Raw genomic sequence first — 19,740 nt, forward strand, 5'->3', positions numbered from 1 at the left:
TTCTCGGGACCAACCCCCCTATTTTTCACCCAGTGAACATTGACGAAAAGTCACAAAAATTAGAACACCTCTAAAAATCGTGCCTCTCTACATTCTGGTTATTTCCTTTTTCTAAAATTAAAAAAATTGGCGCGTCAGCGCCCCCAAATGTACCAAAAATGCATTGAGAGATGGGAAATGACCCAAAAAAAATCTGATCGTAGAATCATGAAATTTGGCGCAGAGGTAGATGGTGACAAGAGAAGTAAAAAATATTATTACGGCAACGCCGTCCGCCCAACCAAATGTCGGCCATATTGCTTCAAAAATGGCTAAACATGACTTCGGAGTTTTTCCAAACGTCGTACTTTTGCGAACTCCTCCCAGGGCGGTGGCCCTAAAAAGCTGAAATTTGGTGAAAATGCTACTGAGGAGTGGGACATCAAAAGTTATTCAAATTACATTGATACCTGTCACGGTCTCTGTGCGGCGAAGCCGCAAACTGTAGTAAGAATTTCAGAAATCTCCCAAATTTAACATTTCTGCCGTTTGCGCAGATAAAGTCCGAATTGCGTCAAATTAGAATCAGTTGTTAAACTCTTTGCCCTAAACCTACTTGAAGTGAAATAAATTAATTTGGAGCCACAGCGCCCCCTACAGATTTTATATGGAGGTTAAATGTTTAGTTTTGCGAAATTATATGAAATTTGACACACAACTCAATTTTAGAATCCCCATCAAAAAAGTCAATGAGACCCATGTCATAATTGTTATGGCGTTGCCGTAACGATGACCGAAACCTTCCATGTTATTCCAATGGGGAAATCGCATGTTTACACTTTAGACTTTCACAAACTCCTCCCAGGGCGTCAGCCCTATTAACCTGAAATTTGGTGAGACTCATCTTCAGGGGTGGACCATCAAAAGTTATCCACATTTTTATTCAAAGAGTCACGGTGTCTGTGCGGCAAAGCCGCACATTTTGCCAAGAATTCAAAATAAAATTGCTTTTTGATGGTAAAACAAAGGGAAGAAGATGTGACAGCGTCACAGATTCAGCAGTAGGCGTAAAAAAAAGACAATTGGGGCGCGTTAGCGCCCCCTCCTCTTGCGGCGTGGCGGCGGCGTAGCGAGGGCCGATCATTGCCGCTTGCGGCTATATTTTTTATTATTTTTCTTGTTCTTCTGCTTTTTGAGCTCTAATTTGACCCCCTGAACATGCTCAAAAACTCACCAAACTTTGCCCAAAATTCAGAATCGGCGAAAAATTAGATTTTTTCAGGGCCATTTTTTTTTTCGTCAAAAAATGGCGCGACAGTGCCACCGACAAAAGTCAAAATACATTGCGCCTATGGGAGACGCCCCGAGGTCAACTTTGTCGTAAAGCTACGAAATTCGGGACACGCATTCCTCTCGTGAGGACAAAAAAAAAAAATCGTTGTGACCACGCCCCCAGACTTACCCTATGGCCGCCATCTTCCTTTGAAAATGAAAACACGCTGTGTTAGCCATTTTGTTCACGTCAAACTTTGACGAACTCCTCCTAGGGCGTTTTGCCCACCAACTTCAAAATTGGCGGACGTCCTCTGGACAAGTGGGGCATCTAAAGTTATCCAATTTTTGGAGATACCTTTACCGGTCTGTGTGCGGCGCAGCCGCAAAGTTGGACAACTTATTTTGGAATATTGCAGGTCTAAAAATTGCTCCCATTTGATCAAAACCAGTCCGATTATGACCAAATTTTAATCAGTTGTTCAACTTTCTAGTTTGGACCAGTTTATGCTGACAAAATTTAAATGGGCGCGATAGCGCCCCCTACAGAGTGACCTTTAAATTAACATTGAAGGTCAAAAATTAGTTTTACCAAAATGTTCTAAACTTTACCCAAAATTCTATTTTGGCGTCCCGATCAAAAAAACCAATCAGACAAATGCCTTATTTTTTACGGCGTAGTCGTAGCGATGACATAAACTTCCCATGTTATCCCTATGGGAATACCGCTAAATCTCTCGAATATCAACATTTTTCTGTTTCACACTTTAACGAACTCCTCCTAGTGCGTTTTGCCCACCAACCTCAAAATCGGTGTACGTCCTCTAGACAAGTGGGGCATCTAAAGTTATCCACATTTTAAGGATAGCTTTTACGGTCTCTGTGCGACGGAGCCGCAAACGTTTCCCAGAATTCTGACTATTTGGCCTTCAGAGTGGCCTATAAGCAATAGAGTTATTCCAAATGACATGATATTTTGAACAAAATTCTAATTTGCCATCCTGATCATGAAAGTATGAGAGCCAAAGTCATATTTTGTACGGCGTAACCGTAGCGATGACAGAAACATCCCATGTTATCCTTATGGGAAAATCGTAGAATCGCTCAAATCACCACATTTTTACGCTTCACACTTTAACGAACTCCTCCTAGGGCGATTGTCCGATCAAGTTCATATTTGGAGAATATCATCTACACAAGCGGGGCATCAAAACGTATCCATATTTTGATTCTAAGTGCTACGGTCTCTGTGTGGCGGACCCGCAAATATATTTCAGAAATGGGAAAACAGCGAAATCTCTAAAATGACCACATTTTTACGCTTCACACTTTAACGAACTCCTCCTAGGGCGATTATCCGATCAAGTTCATATTTGGGGAGAATCATCTACACAAGCGGGGCATCAAAAGTTATCCATATTTTTATTCCAAGTGTCACGGTCTCTGTGCGCTGGAGCTGCACATTTGACCGATATTTGTCTTCATTTGCACTGGTTAAGCACAGCATTGTACATGTCCAATGTGTCACTGTCTTAGTTCTTAGACAATTGCGTTAGCGCCAACTCTGTAAAATGCAGAGAGCAGAGTCGGAAGGCCGGTGGCCCGCGAGGGCCGTTGGATGCCGCTTGCGGCTTTAATTTTTCTTGTTCTTCTGCTTTTTGAGCTCTAATTTGACCCCCTGAACATGCTCAAAAACTCACCAAACTTTACCCAAAATTCAAAATCGGCGAAAAATTTTGTTTTTTCTGGGCCATTTTTTTTTTGGTTAAAAAATGGCGCGACAGCGCCACCGACAAAAGTCAAAATACATTGCGCCTATGGGAGACGCCCCGAGGTCAACTTTGGCGTAAAGCTACGAAATTCGGGACACGCATTCCTCTCGTGAGGACAAAAAAAAAATATCATTGTGGCCACGCCCCCAGACTTACCCTATGCCCGCAGTCTTCCTTTGAAAATGAAAACACACTGTGTTAGCCATTTTGTTCACGTCAAACTTTGACGAACTCCTCCTAGGGCGTTTTGCCCACCGACTTCAAAATCGGCGGACGTCCTCTGGACAAGTGGGGCATCTAAAGTTATTCAATTTTTTGAGATACCTTTAACGGTCTGTGTGCGGCGCAGCCGCAAAGTTGGACAACTTATTTTGGAATATTGCAGATCTAAAAATTGTTCCCATTTGATCAAAACAAGTCCGATTAGGACCAAATTTGAATCAGTTGTTCAACTTTCTAGTTTGGACCAGTTTATGATGACAAAATTTAAATGGGCGCGATAGCGCCCCCTACAGAGTGACCTTTAAATTAACATTGAAGGTCAAAAATTAGTTCTACCAAAATTTTCTAAACTTTACCCAAAATTCTATTTTGGCGTCCCGATCAAAAAAGCCAATCAGACAAATGCCTTAATTTTTACGGCGTAGTCGTAACGATGACATAAACCTCCCATGTTATCCCTATGGGAAAACCGCTAAATCTCTCGAATATCCACATTTTTCTGTTTCACACTTTAACGAATTCCTCCTAGTGCGTTTTGCCCACCGACCTCAAAATCGGTGTACGTCCTCTAGACAAGTGGGGCATCTAAAGTTATGCAAATTTTAAGGATAGCTTTTACGGTATCTGTGCGACGGAGCCGCAAACGTTTCCCAGAATTCTGACTATTTGGCCTTCAGAGTGGCCTATAAACAGTAGAGTTTTTCCAAATGACATTATATTTTGCACAAAATTCTAATTTGCCATCCTGATCATAAAGTATGATAGCCAAAGTCATATTTTGTACGGCGTAACCGTAGCGATGACAGAAACATCCCATGTTATCCTTATGGGAAAATCGTAGAATCGCTCAAATCACCACATTTTTACGCTTCACACTTTAACAAACTCCTCCTAGGGCGATTGTCCGATCAAGTTCATATTTGGAAAATATCATCTACACAAGTGGGGCATCAAAACTTATCCATATTTTGATTCTAAGTGCTACGGTCTCTGTGTGGCGGACCCGCAAATATATATCAGAAATGGGAAAACAGCGAAATCTCTGAAATGTTCACATTTACGCTTCACACTTTAACAAACTCCTCTAAGGGCAATAGCTTGATCAAGCTCATATTTGGGGAAAATCATCTACACAAGCGCGGCATCAAAAGTTATCCATATTTTTATTCCAAGTGTCACGGTCTCTGTGCGGCGGACCCGCACATTTGACCGACATTTGTGTTCATTTGCACTGGATTGGCCATGTCCAATGTGTCGCCGTCTGTCAAGTTCTTTTTTAATTCAACACAATAAGGGCGCCATCTTTATCAAGTCGAAAGCGCAGAGTCGGAAGGCCGGCGGCCCGCGAGGGCCGTTGGATGCCGCTTGCGGCTTTAATTCTTTCTTCTTTCTTCTTCTCGGGACCAACCCCCCTATTTTTCACCCAGTGAACATTGACGAAAAGTCACAAAAATGTTCACACCTCTAAAAATCGTGCCTCTCTACATTCTGGCTATTTCCCTTTTCTAAAATAAAAAAATTGGCGCGTCAGCGCCCCCAAATGTACCAAAAATGCATTGAGAGATGGGAAATGACCCAAAAAAAATCTGATCGTAGAATCATGAAATTTGGCGCCGAGGTAGATGGTGACAAGAGAAGTAAAAAATATTATTACGGCAACGCCGTCCGCCCAACCAAATGTCGGCCATATTGCTTCAAAAATGGCTAAACATGACTTCGGAGTTTTTCCAAACGTCGTACTTTTACGAACTCCTCCCAGGGCGTTGGCCCTAAAAAGCTGAAATTTGGTGAAAATGCTACTGAGGAGTGGGACATCAAAAGTTATCCAAATTACATTGATACCTCTCACGGTCTCTGTGCGGCGAAGCCGCAAACTGTAGCTAGAATTTCAGAAATCTCCCATATTTAAAATGTCTGCCGTTTGCGCAGATAAAGTCCGAATTGCGTCAAATTAGAATCAGTTGTTAAACTCTTTGCCCTAAACCTACTTGAAGTGAAATAAATTTATTTGGCGCCACAGCGCCCCCTACAGATTTTATATGGAGGTTAAATGTTTAGTTTTGCGAAATTATATGAAATTTGACACACAACTCAATTTTAGCATCCCCATCAAAAAAGTCAGTGAGACCCATGTCATAATTGTTATGGCGTTGCCGTAGCAATGACCAAAACCTCCCATGTTATTCCAATGGGGAAATCGCCAGAACATGTTTACACTTTAGACTTTCACAAACTCCTCCCAGGGCGTTAGCCCTATTAACCTGAAATTTGGTGAGACTCATCTTCAGTGGTGGACCATCAAAAGGTATCCACATTTTTATTCAAAGAGTCACGGTGTCTGTGCGGCAAAGCCGCACATTTTGCCAAGAATTCAAAATAAAATTGCTTTTTGATGGTAAAACAAAGGGGAGAAGATGTGACAGCGTCACAGATTCAGCAGTAGGCGTAATAAAAGGACAATTGGGGCGCGTTAGCGCCCCCTCCTCTTGCGGCGTGGCGGCGGCGTAGCGAGGGCCGATCATTGCCGCTTGCGGCTATATTTATTATTATTATTATTAAGAAACCAGGCAAGAACAAAGACTCGTCGCATTCCATTCCATGGAATGGCTCGAGCCAATAACAACGATAAACGTCAAAAGGGAATTCCCACGCATCACAGGAGCGGCACCTGACCTCATGTTGACGTCAGCGCCCTATGAAGGCGGCGCCTTCTATTGGTCACCAACGCGGAAGTACTAAGAGCACTGGATGCTAACAACAACAAGCCGTGCGTTTGGACTTTCTTCAAGACTTTCTGATCTTTCTGGACTTCATAAACGCCATGGCTTTACCGGCCCCTCTGAGAGCCGTGCAGCATCACCTCCGGACCGCACAGGAACATGAGAAACGGGACCCAGTCGTGGCTTATTACTGTGAGTTTGGCTCTAAAACACCAGCTAACGCTAGCATTAACGTCGGATACTAATGTATTGTAGAAACTCCGCTTTGTTCAGCTCTCCGCGCGTTTAATCCCTAAAAACTGTATCATAGTTTTATTTTGATAATTTTTTTGTCTTATTGATTTCGTCAGTGGCGTTGATGATCTGTATTTTTCACGTATTTCAACTGCCACTGGTCAAAACTTGTACATAAACTTCATGGTTGTGTGTGATAACACGCCATTTAATGAATACATTCACTCGAACTACAAGAAGAAAAGGTTGTCGTTTCAACATTAGGGCTTATCAGATCACTTTGACTTACAAAACAAGTGTATGGACAATCAATCAATTATTCAGGCTGCTTAAAGAAGACATTATCATCTTTTCTGGAATTTAATAAACTATAAGATACCTAGATCCTTATTTTACGTTTTTCTTCATTATAAACCACAATATTGACCTAAAAATTTAAGTTTATTTATTAATAGAACCAGGTACATTGACTTCCTGCCCCGCCTCTTCATAGTTGCGTTCTAATGTAGCATGCAGTTGATTGTCATTTTCATTCACTTATTTTTACTTTGTTTAAAATAGCAACGTGACCCTTTTTTTTCCAACATGTATGACCTGGTCATATATTTTTTTTAAAGAATCACAAGTAAATACAGGAAAGTGGGTGGAGATGGGGGTAGTTGAAAACGGAAATTTTAGAAGCACTTGGGCTTGAAATACAGGGTTAACTCAAATATGAATTGATCAATAAAACAACAACAACAACAACAACAACAACAACAACAACAACTCTGAGAAAGCTAATGATGGAGAAACAGTTTTAACATGGGCAAAATCTTCAAAATATTTTTACCTAATATCTCTTTTAACAACATTATCTGTTTTTTTTGGATAAAGTTAGTATGAAATTGTGGGGGGCATAAATATGTAGCCTTTTATGGACTGGGACAATGTGCAAATGAGTTAACACGCTTAATTTGATAGTAGTTTATGATTAGAGGGCTGTACAATTTATACAAAAAACTGCTTGTGCAAATGCAATATATTTGGTGTCACCTGATATTTCTGGTGGGGTGCACGGTGGCAAAGGCGGTTAGCGCTCTTGCCTCCCAAGAAGGAGATCATGGGTTCGATTCCCGGACCAGACCAACATCACATGATCTCTCTGGGTGGAGTCTGCATGTTCTCCCCGTGTTACCGTGGGTTCTCTCCGGGTTCTCCGGCTTCCTCCCACCGTCCAAAGACATGCATGTGTTAGGTAAGATTGCCTAAGGCCCGAAGTCACTGGGATAGGCTCCAGTCACCCGCGACCCCGAAAGGGAACAAGCGGTAGAAAATGGATGGATGGATGGATGGATGGATGATATTTCTGGTCATTCTTGAATATATTGAACAAGTCATGCAAGAGTTTAAGTGTGGCATGTGTGGCTCAGCTGTGAAGAATGGACACCACCCTGAGACAAGCCTAGAAAGGCAAACAGAGCAGGCATGTCACGTCTGTTGTGTGCTAATGCAGATATTTGAATTGAAATTGCTTTTTAACCAAATGTTACCAGTGCTTGGTTTGTGTTTATTTCCATTCGCCATTCAATTGTGTGGTCGTTAATTTTGCTGTGTGTCAGGTTTCTGTTTCATTACCTTTACCATTAAACTGATCCACTCATCCACAGACTGGTTGGTGGTTCAATCCCAGCTGTGGTCAGTGCAAATTAGTCAAGATGGTTCTAAAATCACTGAAAAATCTGATTTAATAGGAATTTGAATGATTACAATTTTCAAATCGCAAAGACTCAAATTATTTAAGTAACTTCATTTCCTCTTGAACAAATATCCAGTTACAGTTTTGTGTAAAAATGTGGCACTGGCACTCAATTGCTGTGATCTTTTTGTTATGTTTTTTTTTTTTCAAAAACTGAATACCGTGGGGGCTCTTGTTGCTTATTTTGTGTGTTTTTTTTTCCAAAGGCATAGTAGCTTGTTACTCCCTGGAAATCTGGCAACCCTGCCTCCCTCCAGTTTAGTCCAGGACAACAAGCTGACCTATAAGATATTATAAGTTACAAATGTGGACAATATGTAGACTCTGAACTTTCATCCGTCTAGGATTTTAGTTTAAGAATATGGGGGAAAAAAGGTAGAAAAATGGATGCACTAGCAACTATTCTTTTCTCATAATATCACAGCTCAGTTTGACTGGCTGTATCTAGCATCTGCTGATGTTTACTCTCTAAAGCTGTGTTCATCCTCACAGTGTGGCTGTCTCCAGTCTCTTGTTAATCACTGAGCCCTGATTGGCTATCGAAAGAGGTTCAGGCATGCTGGGAGGTGGATTACAGCACTGGCAGGAAGGGTTCTGTTTGGGGATGGATGCCTCCATGGATCTATTATAATTCCATGTAGGCAACATAGAGATGTTTTATTGTGGTGTTTGTTGTTGAGAAGCAGCTAATGAGAGGATCCACATAGCACTTCATGTTTGTGCTGTGAAGAGAGTTTTGACTTGCCAAATTGGGTTCTTCGTATATATAATTTAATGATTTTTATCTAGATCAAAATGAGCCGTCTATTTCCATTTCACATTTTTTTTATTACAAATTCAACCGCGCAATGTGAAACGTTTTTATATGTTGCGTTCTCAGATGCAATTTTTCCACAGGGCTTAATATGAAGTTTATACAACAGCATTTCTGTTGCCGTTGTTACTGTGTAGAGCTCAAACGGTCTCTTCTTGTCACAAAAAACTTGAGCGAGGTCTTGTGTGTTTTTAGGCACAACGTTTTGTCCTTCGCTCGGTAAACTCAGTTCTGCAGTACTTTCTGTACCTGATTCTCTTGCGTGTTGCCTGTCGTCGTGTTTTTTGCCATTTTTAACACGATTGGTGATAGTGATTTTGTCCCCTTTAAACTGGTTCATTCCGCACCTCCGCACCTCCGTCCTGAGTGGGGCCTCTCTGAGTAGTGTTTGCATGTTCTGCCTGTGTCCGTGCAGATTTCCTCTCGGTTTTTCCTACTTTCCAAAACATGCTGGTCAGGTTGGACCACAGTATCATGTGCTTTGCGATTGTTTAATTTTTTTTATTCTGTAACCGTTAGAAAGCCGAGCATGTGCAGTGGTTGGGAGCAGGTCGACTCCAGCAAATTAGAGGCTTATCTCATCTCTGGTCTCTCTGTGATTGGCAGAGAATCTCAGGCCATTACAGCCGTTCTGTAGGAGGTGACGAGTCATTCCAAATCTCAAACGTGGCAAACGGAAAGCAAGACATAAAAGAATACAGCACATGCACGGACTTCAACATGCACACCAATCTTTGACTTGTTCTTATGCCTTAAGTTCAGTTAATTAATTAATTAATTAATTAATAACACACTACATAGAATTCACATATTGTTCAATTTCTTTAGTCAATTTATTCGTACATTTTCGCTAAATTATTGATGAAACGTTCACCATCAAAGTTTGTATAAAATTGCAATTAAATCAACATAAATAGTATCCATATAAATATAAAAGCTAGTGCCTAATAAAAGACTTGTATACCGTATTTTCCGTACTATAAGTCGCGCCTTTTTCATAGTTTGGCCGGAGAGACTTATATGTGATATTATTCGTTATTTTCACACTGGCAGCTGCATGTCACATGTTAATTATTTTCACACTGACAACTGCAAGAGGGCGCTCTAGGCTCTAAGCGATGCAGAAGAAGAATCAGCACTTCCTCATCCTCCAGAGTTTGAGTTGTTTAGAAGTGACACAGAGGAAGAAGAATTCAATGGATTTAGTGATTTGGGGTAAAACTGATGCTTTGGTAAACTTGTTAGCATGTTCTTTATGCTATAGTTATCTGAATAACTGTAATTATGTTACGTTAACATACCAGACACTTGCGTCATGTAGCTGAAGGTGTTACATTAGCATATGTACACCTATTCACCACATTATTTTAAATTCCATTTCAAGATTAAATGTCTGTTCTTGGTCTTGGATTTTATCAAATACATTTCCTCCAAAAATGCGACTTATACTCGAGTGCGACTTACAGTCCGGAAAATACGGTATTTTAGAAAATTATTGGCTTGTTTTAGGTCTTTTTGTTTTTCTTGTTCTCCTATGGTACTGCTATTTATCTTTAGATTTGGATTAAAACAAAAATTGTCTTGCTAACAAATGTAAGACAGGAAGCTTAGAATGATGTAGGACGCTCAACAGGACAACCAGATAATTCCCTGTTCTACTGTATGTTAGGACACATTTTCACTGCGTATCAAATGACCTATCACAATTATGCAGACGACACTCAGATCTATGTTTCACTGTCGGCAGGTGACTATGGACCAGTAGATTCACTCTGTCACTGCATCCAACAGATCAGTTTGTGGATGCAAAACAACTTTCTCCAGCTGAACTCAGACAAGACTGAAATAATCGTTTTTGGCCACAGAAACAAAGAGAAAGTGTTAGCGGTCACCTCCAGAGTCTCGCCCTAAAACCTACAAACCAAATTAGAAATCTGGGGGTAATAATGGACTCAGACTTGAACTTTAATAGCCACGTAAAATCAATAACATCAGCAGCTTTTTACCATCTAAAAAACATTGCCAAAATCAAAAATATAGTGTCAAAATCAGATTTAGAGAGACTTATCCATGCGTTTGTCTCCAGTAGATTAGACTGTAACGGCCTGCTCACTGGCCTCTCCAAACGAGTTGTAAAACAGCTGCAGTACATCCAGAACGCTGCTGCTCGGGTCCTGACTAGAACCAGGACAGGCTTCTACTCTGACAATGTTCAAATCTAAGCTAAAAACTGTTTTGTTTAGCTGCGCATATGATTGAAACATTTTTTTTTTTTGCACTCTTCTCTTTTGTTTGTGATTTTATTAGTTTAGACAATCAGTTGGATTGATAATTTTTAATTTAGTTAATTTTATTGTATTTCTGTTTCCGAGTCGGCCCCGCCCCCCGGCTCCGGCCCCGCCCCCCGGCCGGCGCCGTACCGCGTTTCCACAAAGGAGGAACTAATGAAACTGCGGAGAACAGTCGTCTTACCCGGAGATCGTCACGTTATCCCGTCGCAATACTGACCTAACCTAATACTGATGTGCAATTCTGTCGTATGTGCAATTGCTGTTGGAATTCATGTGCAATTCATGTGCAATTACTGTGAAATTCATGTGCAATCTATGTGCTGTCGTGACACATATTCATGTGCAATTACTGTCGGGATCACATGCAATGGTATTTATTTATTTATTTGTCTATGGGAGTTTTTATTTATTTATAGGAGATCTTCTACTGAAAGTGTTTTTCAGACTTCCTATAAGTGATCTGTTCTTCTGTATCTACCTCTGTATCTACCTGCGTTGCACCAATGAAATTTCCCCATGTGGGACAATAAAGGAATATCTTATCTTATCTTATCTTAATTTCTTTGTGATTTGAATGCATTTTTCCTGCTGTGTGAAGCACTTTGAATTGCCTTGTGTATGAAATGTGCTCTACAAATACACTTGCCTTGCCTTGCCTTGCCTATGTGGAGTGCAGCACCGTACTAGTGTGCAGAGCAGGCCGTGTTGAAGTTCTGTGCAGCCCTCTAGATACAAGCTGAGCAGTGCAGGGAGGCGAGGGAGGCGTGGGAGGCGAGGGAGGCGTGGGAGGCGTGGGAGGCGAGGGAGGCGAGGGAGGCGAGGGAGGCGTGGGAGGCGAGGGAGGCGTGGGAGGCGAGGGAGGCGTGGGAGGCGTGGGAGGCGTGGGAGGCGTGGGAGGCATGGGAGGCATGGGAGGCGAGGGAGGCATGGGAGGAGGTGTGGATTTTTTGTGGTTCATTGATAGAGACGCAGCAGACCACTGGAGGTCAGCACCAACATGTGTGTGGAGTCCGATGCAGTCCAAGGCCCGACCCTCTCCCCAGCTGGGACTGTCTCAGAGTCTTTTACTGTTTCAATGAGACCATGAATGAGGGCGAAGGAGAACAAATGAAGTGATGAAAAAATACTTCAATTTAAATGGCCAAATCGTTCTGTTTAGATTTGAATGGGTGCATTGTCGGAATTGAGGCTTAGTTTGTGGTCATTAGAGCGTTATAATTAGATGCCAGGGCTGCTTTACAATAGTCATTAGATATTGGATAATGTCTCATCTCTAAAGAAAACTTTTAAGTGCATATGACAATTTAGTGTGTTTGAATTTCTATTTGATTTAGCTTATTGATGAAATAAATGGAGGGTTTGTGTTTTAGAACTTTCTTTCTACAGCATGGCAGGGGCAGGGTTACCACGGCAGGGGCAGCATGGCAGGGGCGGGAAGGCAGGAGCAGCATGGCAGGGGCAGGGTGGCAGGGGTAGCATGTGCTACAGGGGCAGCACACGGCAGGGACAGGTAGTATTAAAGGAATAAAAAGTGAGCACAGTTAGCTGAAGGTTGGATAAGATGAGACTTGGGAGGAGGTCCAGTTTCATATAGCAAATCTTGGAGTAGTTAAAGGTGGAATGGACTATTTTTTTGGCCCAAATCTGAGTCTCATTTCCTCGTGGCGTGGACAGACGATTAGTCCTGCCACGTATCAATCATAGAACTCACCTAACCTCACCTGCAGCCGCGTGCGGCTCGTCCCCAGGAGAGCAGCATGTTTCCCTGTGTCTAAGCGCATGGATCTATCATAATATAGTTCCCTCAGTGTACGGGACAAAATTAAGATGGAGAAAGACAGTTCGAGCTGTCTCAGAAGAGACGGAAATCTACGGAGATGAGAGATGCGATGCGATCCGTCGCGCTAATAAACAAACGGACGTGTAGCATTGAGGCTTTTTTGTGCGTCCGCACGGGGGGAGTGCGCACTTCCGCTTGAGTTCTCAAATCGGTGAAAAATCTTCTATTACGCCTTTTAATGGTGACCGTAAAGGGAGGAATAGGCCATGAGGTCGAGGACTGTGACCAACAGTGTAAAGTTTAAGGAGAGCTGGGGAAATGGAGGCGCTGTAAGACGTGACAATAGTTGAAAGTGGCACTGCTCCCTTAAACTTCATTAACACCATTAATATAACGATGCCGTTTTTATGTCGTTTTCCTTAGGGTTAGGATAGTTGGGTAAAAATAAACTTGAAAGTAGGAGTCAAGGAAAAAAGGAATGATGCACAGTAGGTAAGGAAAATGAATGGTTCACATTATAATATAAGCTTTACAGCGGTCTTGTATTTCCACACCACGTTACATCCTTTATTCATTTGCATCAGGCAGACAAGTTCAAACCAACATTTGAATTCTGTGGAAATGGTTTTATGATGAGAGCAAACTTCCTCCTGTTCCGTTTGAATTGCTCCTGTGGACTATATGAATTAGCAACACTCGGATGCCGAGGAATAAAGTCTGGCGGTAATGCAACACTTGGATGCCAACCGCCATAAAACAACAACAACAACAACAACAACAATTAGGTCTTTATCTTCACTGAGATGATGCTTGCGTCACTATTAGTTTAGTCTGAGTATTTGTAAGTGGCCCTGCGGATGATGGAGAATGAAACCTCCTCCAAACAGCTTGAGGCACTGTCTGGACCAGATATGGCTGTTTAGCTTCAGCAAAATGCCACTTACTGACCGAGCCATACAGAGTCAAGTCCTGCAACTATCAGTGGTCAACTTTAAAAATATATGTATTTGTGGATTTCTGGAGAATGGACTGTTCAAATGTCACAATCCTGGTGTACTTTTAGAGCCTGTCCCAAGCACAGATATTACAAGCTGCACTCTGAGACCCTAGTCAGAAAACTAATGTAAACTAATTCATCTTAATTCTAAAATAAGGATCAAATCAATTTTAAAATGTTGAGTGACGACACATTAAAAAAGCTAAAGGGTTGATTTGTGTTTAGATATAGGTGGAATATTGGCGATTTCCTGTTTTATTTAGATTCTTTATCAGACTAAAGTGTCTCTCTGAACCTCTGCAGTCCGTGTGTCATCATCGTGTTGCTCCTCCTCCTGTAACAGCAGCAGCAGCTGTTGAAAAAAACATTGCAGTTACTTCAGGTTGCAAGTGAATTAATCACATATATGTAATCATTACATAGATAAAACTAAATTACTAATTATAAGTTTTGTCTATAATCTTTCTTGTAACTGTAATTTATGGGTCTTTTGGCTCAATATAAAGAGTGAATTAAAGTAGTTTACAATCTGTTCTGTTTGAATACAGCAGCAGAAAGCCTCTTTTCTTTCTCGTTTCTTGTTGTTTCTGAAAAGGATTAAATCTTAATTTCAGAGCTGTAACATCGGCGGAGTAATATTGATAAGTCATATTTTGGCTGATACTGATATGATGTGAACTGGGCTGATATATTAGTACATCCCAAGTACACATACAGAAAATCTCCGAGAATCTCATGCATGCTGTTCTGAAAACATGCAAAACCTGAATATCGAAGATGTTCACAGCAAAAAAAGTGCTACAACATGAGCGATCAACAATGGAAAAAAAACAACAATAAAAAACAAGGGCACATGCTGCCATTTACCGCACATTTGCGATCAAACCTCAACCAACATGGCATGCTCTAACACGTCACTGTTTATCTATCAGTAAACACTCCAAACAAGCATATCGAGATACACATTTTTATCAATATGACCCACCCACAATTAAAAGCACACATTTTATTCTTTATAAAATTAGCTCTATGTTGGGAAGTCTTTGGGTGAACACAGAAAAGTTGGTCGTAGCACTTCTGTTATGATCCAATCAGGTTGAAATGGCGTCTGAACTGGAGCCAAACACTTGTCTTCCAAAGGTTTCAAAGTGAGTGATGAGGCCTCATTACAAGTCACAAATCACTGTCGGCTCAACCTGTCGTCCATCGGCACGTTCTGGGCGGGAGGTGACTCTCACAGGCCCATGAGGGGATTTTATGTTTGAGAGACCTGTCTTTTGTGTTTATACAATGTGTGTAGTTGACAAAGCAATAGAAGTCTCATTATAAAACGTTTTATTCCTTACGGCTTCTAGAGATCGAGCTGGACTGTACCTTTTGTAAACCATTGCCTTCTCTTGAAATGAGTCTTACCCTTGACTTTTTGTTGCAGCCGAGCACAAACTAAATACTTAAGAGCAGAGGAAACCCTTATCGCTGGTGAACTTTGGTGTTTGTATCTGTGACGCTACATCCTCTGCTCTGTCAAAGGCCACTGTTCAGGCACTGCTGCTGGACAAATGAGTTTAGTGGCTAAACGACACAATAGAAGTCTTTGTTGGACTGGACTAAAATACTACATCACTGTAAGATCACTGGCAGCGTATGAAATTCCCCAAGTTATTACCAAGATGTCATCAAGGCCTAAACCAAGGGGGGAAAAAATACATTTAAAACTGAAGTTGAGTTTCGTCTAGTTTTGAAACAAATTAATTGTTTTAAAAGAAACGTATAATGCAAAATCCACTTTTAGGCCACATTATAATTGTTTTCCCTTTTCATTCGTCCACTCGTAGTTATATTTAGAGTGATTCACACATGTTTGTTTTGTATTCTGAGCTCAAGCTATTTAGTTACTTTAGATCAATATTGCAATTTAAAATGTCCAAAATATGAAATAACGATCCTAAAACATATTACGTCTCTTTTCATTCAATTTTCAATTCAAGTTATTTTTGTAATGCCCAAAATCACAACAGTAGTTGCCTCGGAGGCGACAGTGAAAAACAGATTAAACAATGTTCATAGGGACTTGGCAATGTCCCAGCATCCTGTGTCCTTAGACAAATGTCCCAGCATCCCGTGTCCTTAGACAAATGTCCCAGCATCCCGTGTCTTTAGACAAATTTCCCAGCATCCCGTGTCCTTAGACAAATGTCCCAGCATCCCGTGTCCTTAGACAAATGTCCCAGCATCCCGTGTCCTTAGACAAATGTCCCAGCATCCCGTGTCCTTAGACCCTCCATCTCTGCCAGGAAAAGCTACCAAAAAGTATACACCCTCAGACGGACCGGTGGAGGCGAGATAGACAGTGGAGCTGGACCCATTAAATACTGCATTAAAGCCCCACCACGTATCTTTTCAGCCAAATATCTGACTCTTTTTGGATTTTTTTATTGCACTGAAAAACATTATATTAAGGCTACCCCAAATAAATTGTCTGTTTGCTGTAACCCGAGTCAACATTTTTCATCAAATTCTTATTTTTTTTACTTTGAAGGCAAAAAAAAGATCCAAATTTTGTCATTTTTTGAGTCGGAGTGACCACCAGGGGTCAGGCTTCAACAGTCAATGACGGAAAACGTCTCTATCAACCCGATCGGGAGACTAAATTTCACGATTTTAAGATATTTCAATCGACCTTTTGTACGCCGCTATCCTTTATTTTGGTAGCTAAGGCAAGCGGGGGGAACATGCGGGAGACACGGGCGCCCCCATGTTTGTTGTGATGACGCTACTGGGCGTGTTTCAATCCCAGAATGCATTTGTGTAAGTCAAATTTCACACCCTGACAGAGCCTGGCATTACTCTGGACATGTCAGTGGCGCCGACAAGGGTAAACCAACTTGGTAAAGGCAAAATGACGACTTTTACGCGCTTCCTGTTTTGTTACAGACGCATGTGGAGGACTGAAAATGAAGACGCACATGTGTTACACGGTGCGTTATTAACAAGCGTGATACAATTTTTTGACACGGTGGATCAGGACAGACCGGTCGGTGAGTCGGTGAAATAATTGAAAAATAAAAGATTTTGACGTTTTTCCAGCTAAATGCTGATATTTATTTTTCAGTTGGCTAGTTTCATAGCGGGTCGGTCGGGTTACGGCAAACAGACATATTATTTTGCTCAGCCTATTATTATTATTACAATATGTGTCCTTACACTGAGCAATCTGCATCTCCACAACAGGCTTTTAGCTAGAATTTGAAAACACCCCGTCCAACCGGGGGCTTAAAATTTTTTTGCTTGCGCCTTCGCCGCTCGCGGGAAGACTATGGAAAGCCAATATGTTTATCACCACCTTTTTTCGACGCTTTTACAAAATAAAGCGGCGCTTTTAACGCGGAGGCGACTACTCGTATCATATTGACTTTCCATACTCTCGCGCCGCCTGAGCTTCGGCATTTTCCAGACCACGGATCGGCAGCCAATCAGAGCCAGGCCCACAAACTTTGTCGACCAATCCGCGCGCAGCATGCAAACTTTCACTTGTAAACACTAAGCTGTCATGGTGCAGACCGCGGGGGACTATCGTCAAACGCTTCCCGGCCCGATTTAATGATGATATTCACTTTTCTAAAATGTATTAATAAAAACGAATGCCCTCGAAAATGTCCGTCGAGATGTCGAGATACCCCGTCCAAAAGACGGGAAGACGACCCTCTAGCTAAAAGCCTGCTCCACAATCTTGACTCTTACTTGTTCTTGAGGAGGAGCTTCCTCCTGCTTGTCTCCTTAGAAATATTGTCTCTTTGACTATAATGTTTTGCAATATGGTATAAAATGTATCTATCTCCACAGAGAATGTCCAGAGGTATGGCTTTAACTTTCATAGAATGTGAATATTGCAGGTGATGTGCCCCTTTCAAAAAGTTATACAGTGTTGCATTAAATATTGAGGCGAATATCTCTGACTGTGGCCAACTGTGGGCCATATTGAATTCTGATCTCACAGCACGAAGAAGTTCAATTCTGTGAGGAGTTTGCACATCTTCCTGTTGTCCTATTGAGTGAACTTATGCAGTCGTACATTTTTTTTTGGGTCAGATATATTGTCTGATTAATTGAAATTCATATTAGTTTTGAGAGCTCTTCTACCACTACGCCTTACTCGACTTTTTATTTGACTAAGGTAGTGTAGTTTGACACATATTATTATTATTTCATGTTTTTTGGCCCATCTGCTTTATTTGACATGTCAGTGTATTGTAAAATGAGAATGAGAGAGGGAAGGACATGGTGCAAATGATTTGTGCTGGAATCAAACCCATGAAGCTGAGACCTGCTCACATGTAGCCTGGAGGAATATGTGCTTTCCACTTTGCCTCCGAGTGATGCGATACTATCCTCATAAAACAGAAACATCTTATCTAATCATCTCCTAGCCTGGAGGTCTAGAGCTAGGGCCCCAGGTGCATTCAGAAGAACTTTCTCTAGGGGGACAATAAAGTCTTCAATAATACCATTTTATTAGGGGTATACTTGCTGAAATGTGCTCCTTTTTCTTGTTTGAGGCTATATTTACCCCTGTGGAGTAAAATGCTCACTTTGTTGTGGTCTGTTTCTTCAGTAGCTGATCATTTCTCAATATCTGCCTGGACCGCTGTGTAATGGGAGAAATTTGTGGAAAGATTGAGTGGTTAAACTTTGTGGACTTGGCAGTGACTTGGTTCAAATCTGTGTTGGGAGAAAAAGGGACATTGTTGAGAAAAGAGGTGACTCAGCTCCAAAACATGAGCTGGAAAGACACAAACTCACTGCCATTATGAAACAGTGACTAATCTTCTATATGACACTGGAAGTTCTAATTTAGTCTTCAGTTTTGTTCACAGCATGAATAGATTTTATAAAGAGTGATGGCAACTTTCGGCTTCGAGGATTTACAATATACTGATGCAGATTTGTTCATTTTAGTTGGTCCAATCCTGGAGAATGCATTATTTAATTTAATTAAATTATATATTTGATCTGAAAACACACATAAGATCTGTTGCACATAAACTGAGAGTCAGAAAAAACATGTATGTGTCCTCTCTCGCTCTCAGTTCAAGTTGAAGTATCAATAGTGGATTGACATACATAAAATTGCTCTATATGAATACTGAATTGTTTTCAAGGTAAAGGTGAGTCAGACCCAGGTTTGAAGGCCAGACTGATTGTTGGAGTCCAGTGTTTGGGATAAATAATCATTTTGAACCTTAACAATTCACTTGCATCAAAGATTACACTGTCTTTGTTTGGCCTGGCAGCATTTGCCAGTTCATAATAGCAGCAGAAATAGCAATAGATTATACATATGATGATTGGAATTCTGTCATTGTCAAGTTTATGCCAGTGAGTCATTGTTTGAATACATCAGACTGTAGATGCCGTGTGACCCTGTGCCACCCTGGCCACTAGGATGCACATTTAAAAGGCATTTCTGATGTGCGTTTCCACTGAAATGAGCCAAACACTCCAGTAAAAGCTCACAAATATTCCTTTATTTGACATGATCCCATGGATTATATGATAATTTAATACATCCATGCATGATCTATGAACACAGTCAAAAGACTGTTCCTCCACCTAGTGTTGCTGATTACAGGTCTTAAATGGGCAGAGGAACCAACACAAACACATATAGTGCCACATTGTGACCAAAGGTGCATTTTGGCCGCTACAAAACCGTTTCATTTGTTTGTAGACTTTATTTTCCTTATGGGGAATCTGTCCTTTGCTTTTTTTACACCCATCATTCACCTGGGAATGGATTGTAGAGAATTAGGGCTGTGCAATTAATCAAACTTTAATGGTGGTCAAGATTCAGCCATTTCTAATTGTCATCAAAGCCACTAAAAGCTTGTGGTTTGGGGGAAGAGTTCAGATTTTGGAGGAAG

General features: G+C 41.2%; 1 protein-coding gene across 2 annotated transcripts in view; it reads left to right on the plus strand.

Moving 5' to 3' along the window:
* The first annotated feature begins 5,899 nt into the window (after positions 1 to 5,899).
* The window catches only part of vta1 (vesicle (multivesicular body) trafficking 1), a 61,567-nt gene continuing 47,726 nt past the window's right edge, over positions 5,900 to 19,740 (plus strand). For both annotated transcript variants that reach the window (XM_072440619.1, XM_072440628.1), the window contains exon 1: positions 5,900 to 6,157. In XM_072440619.1, the coding sequence (XP_072296720.1) occupies positions 6,067 to 6,157 (91 nt within the window). In that variant the 5' untranslated portion in view covers positions 5,900 to 6,066. The remainder of the gene's footprint in view (positions 6,158 to 19,740) is intronic.

Source organism: Eucyclogobius newberryi, unplaced genomic scaffold (assembly GCF_026437365.1).
Source record: "Eucyclogobius newberryi isolate DKJ021-1_F unplaced genomic scaffold, fEucNew1.0.hap1 SCAF_1, whole genome shotgun sequence".
NCBI lineage: Eukaryota > Metazoa > Chordata > Actinopteri > Gobiiformes > Gobiidae > Eucyclogobius > Eucyclogobius newberryi.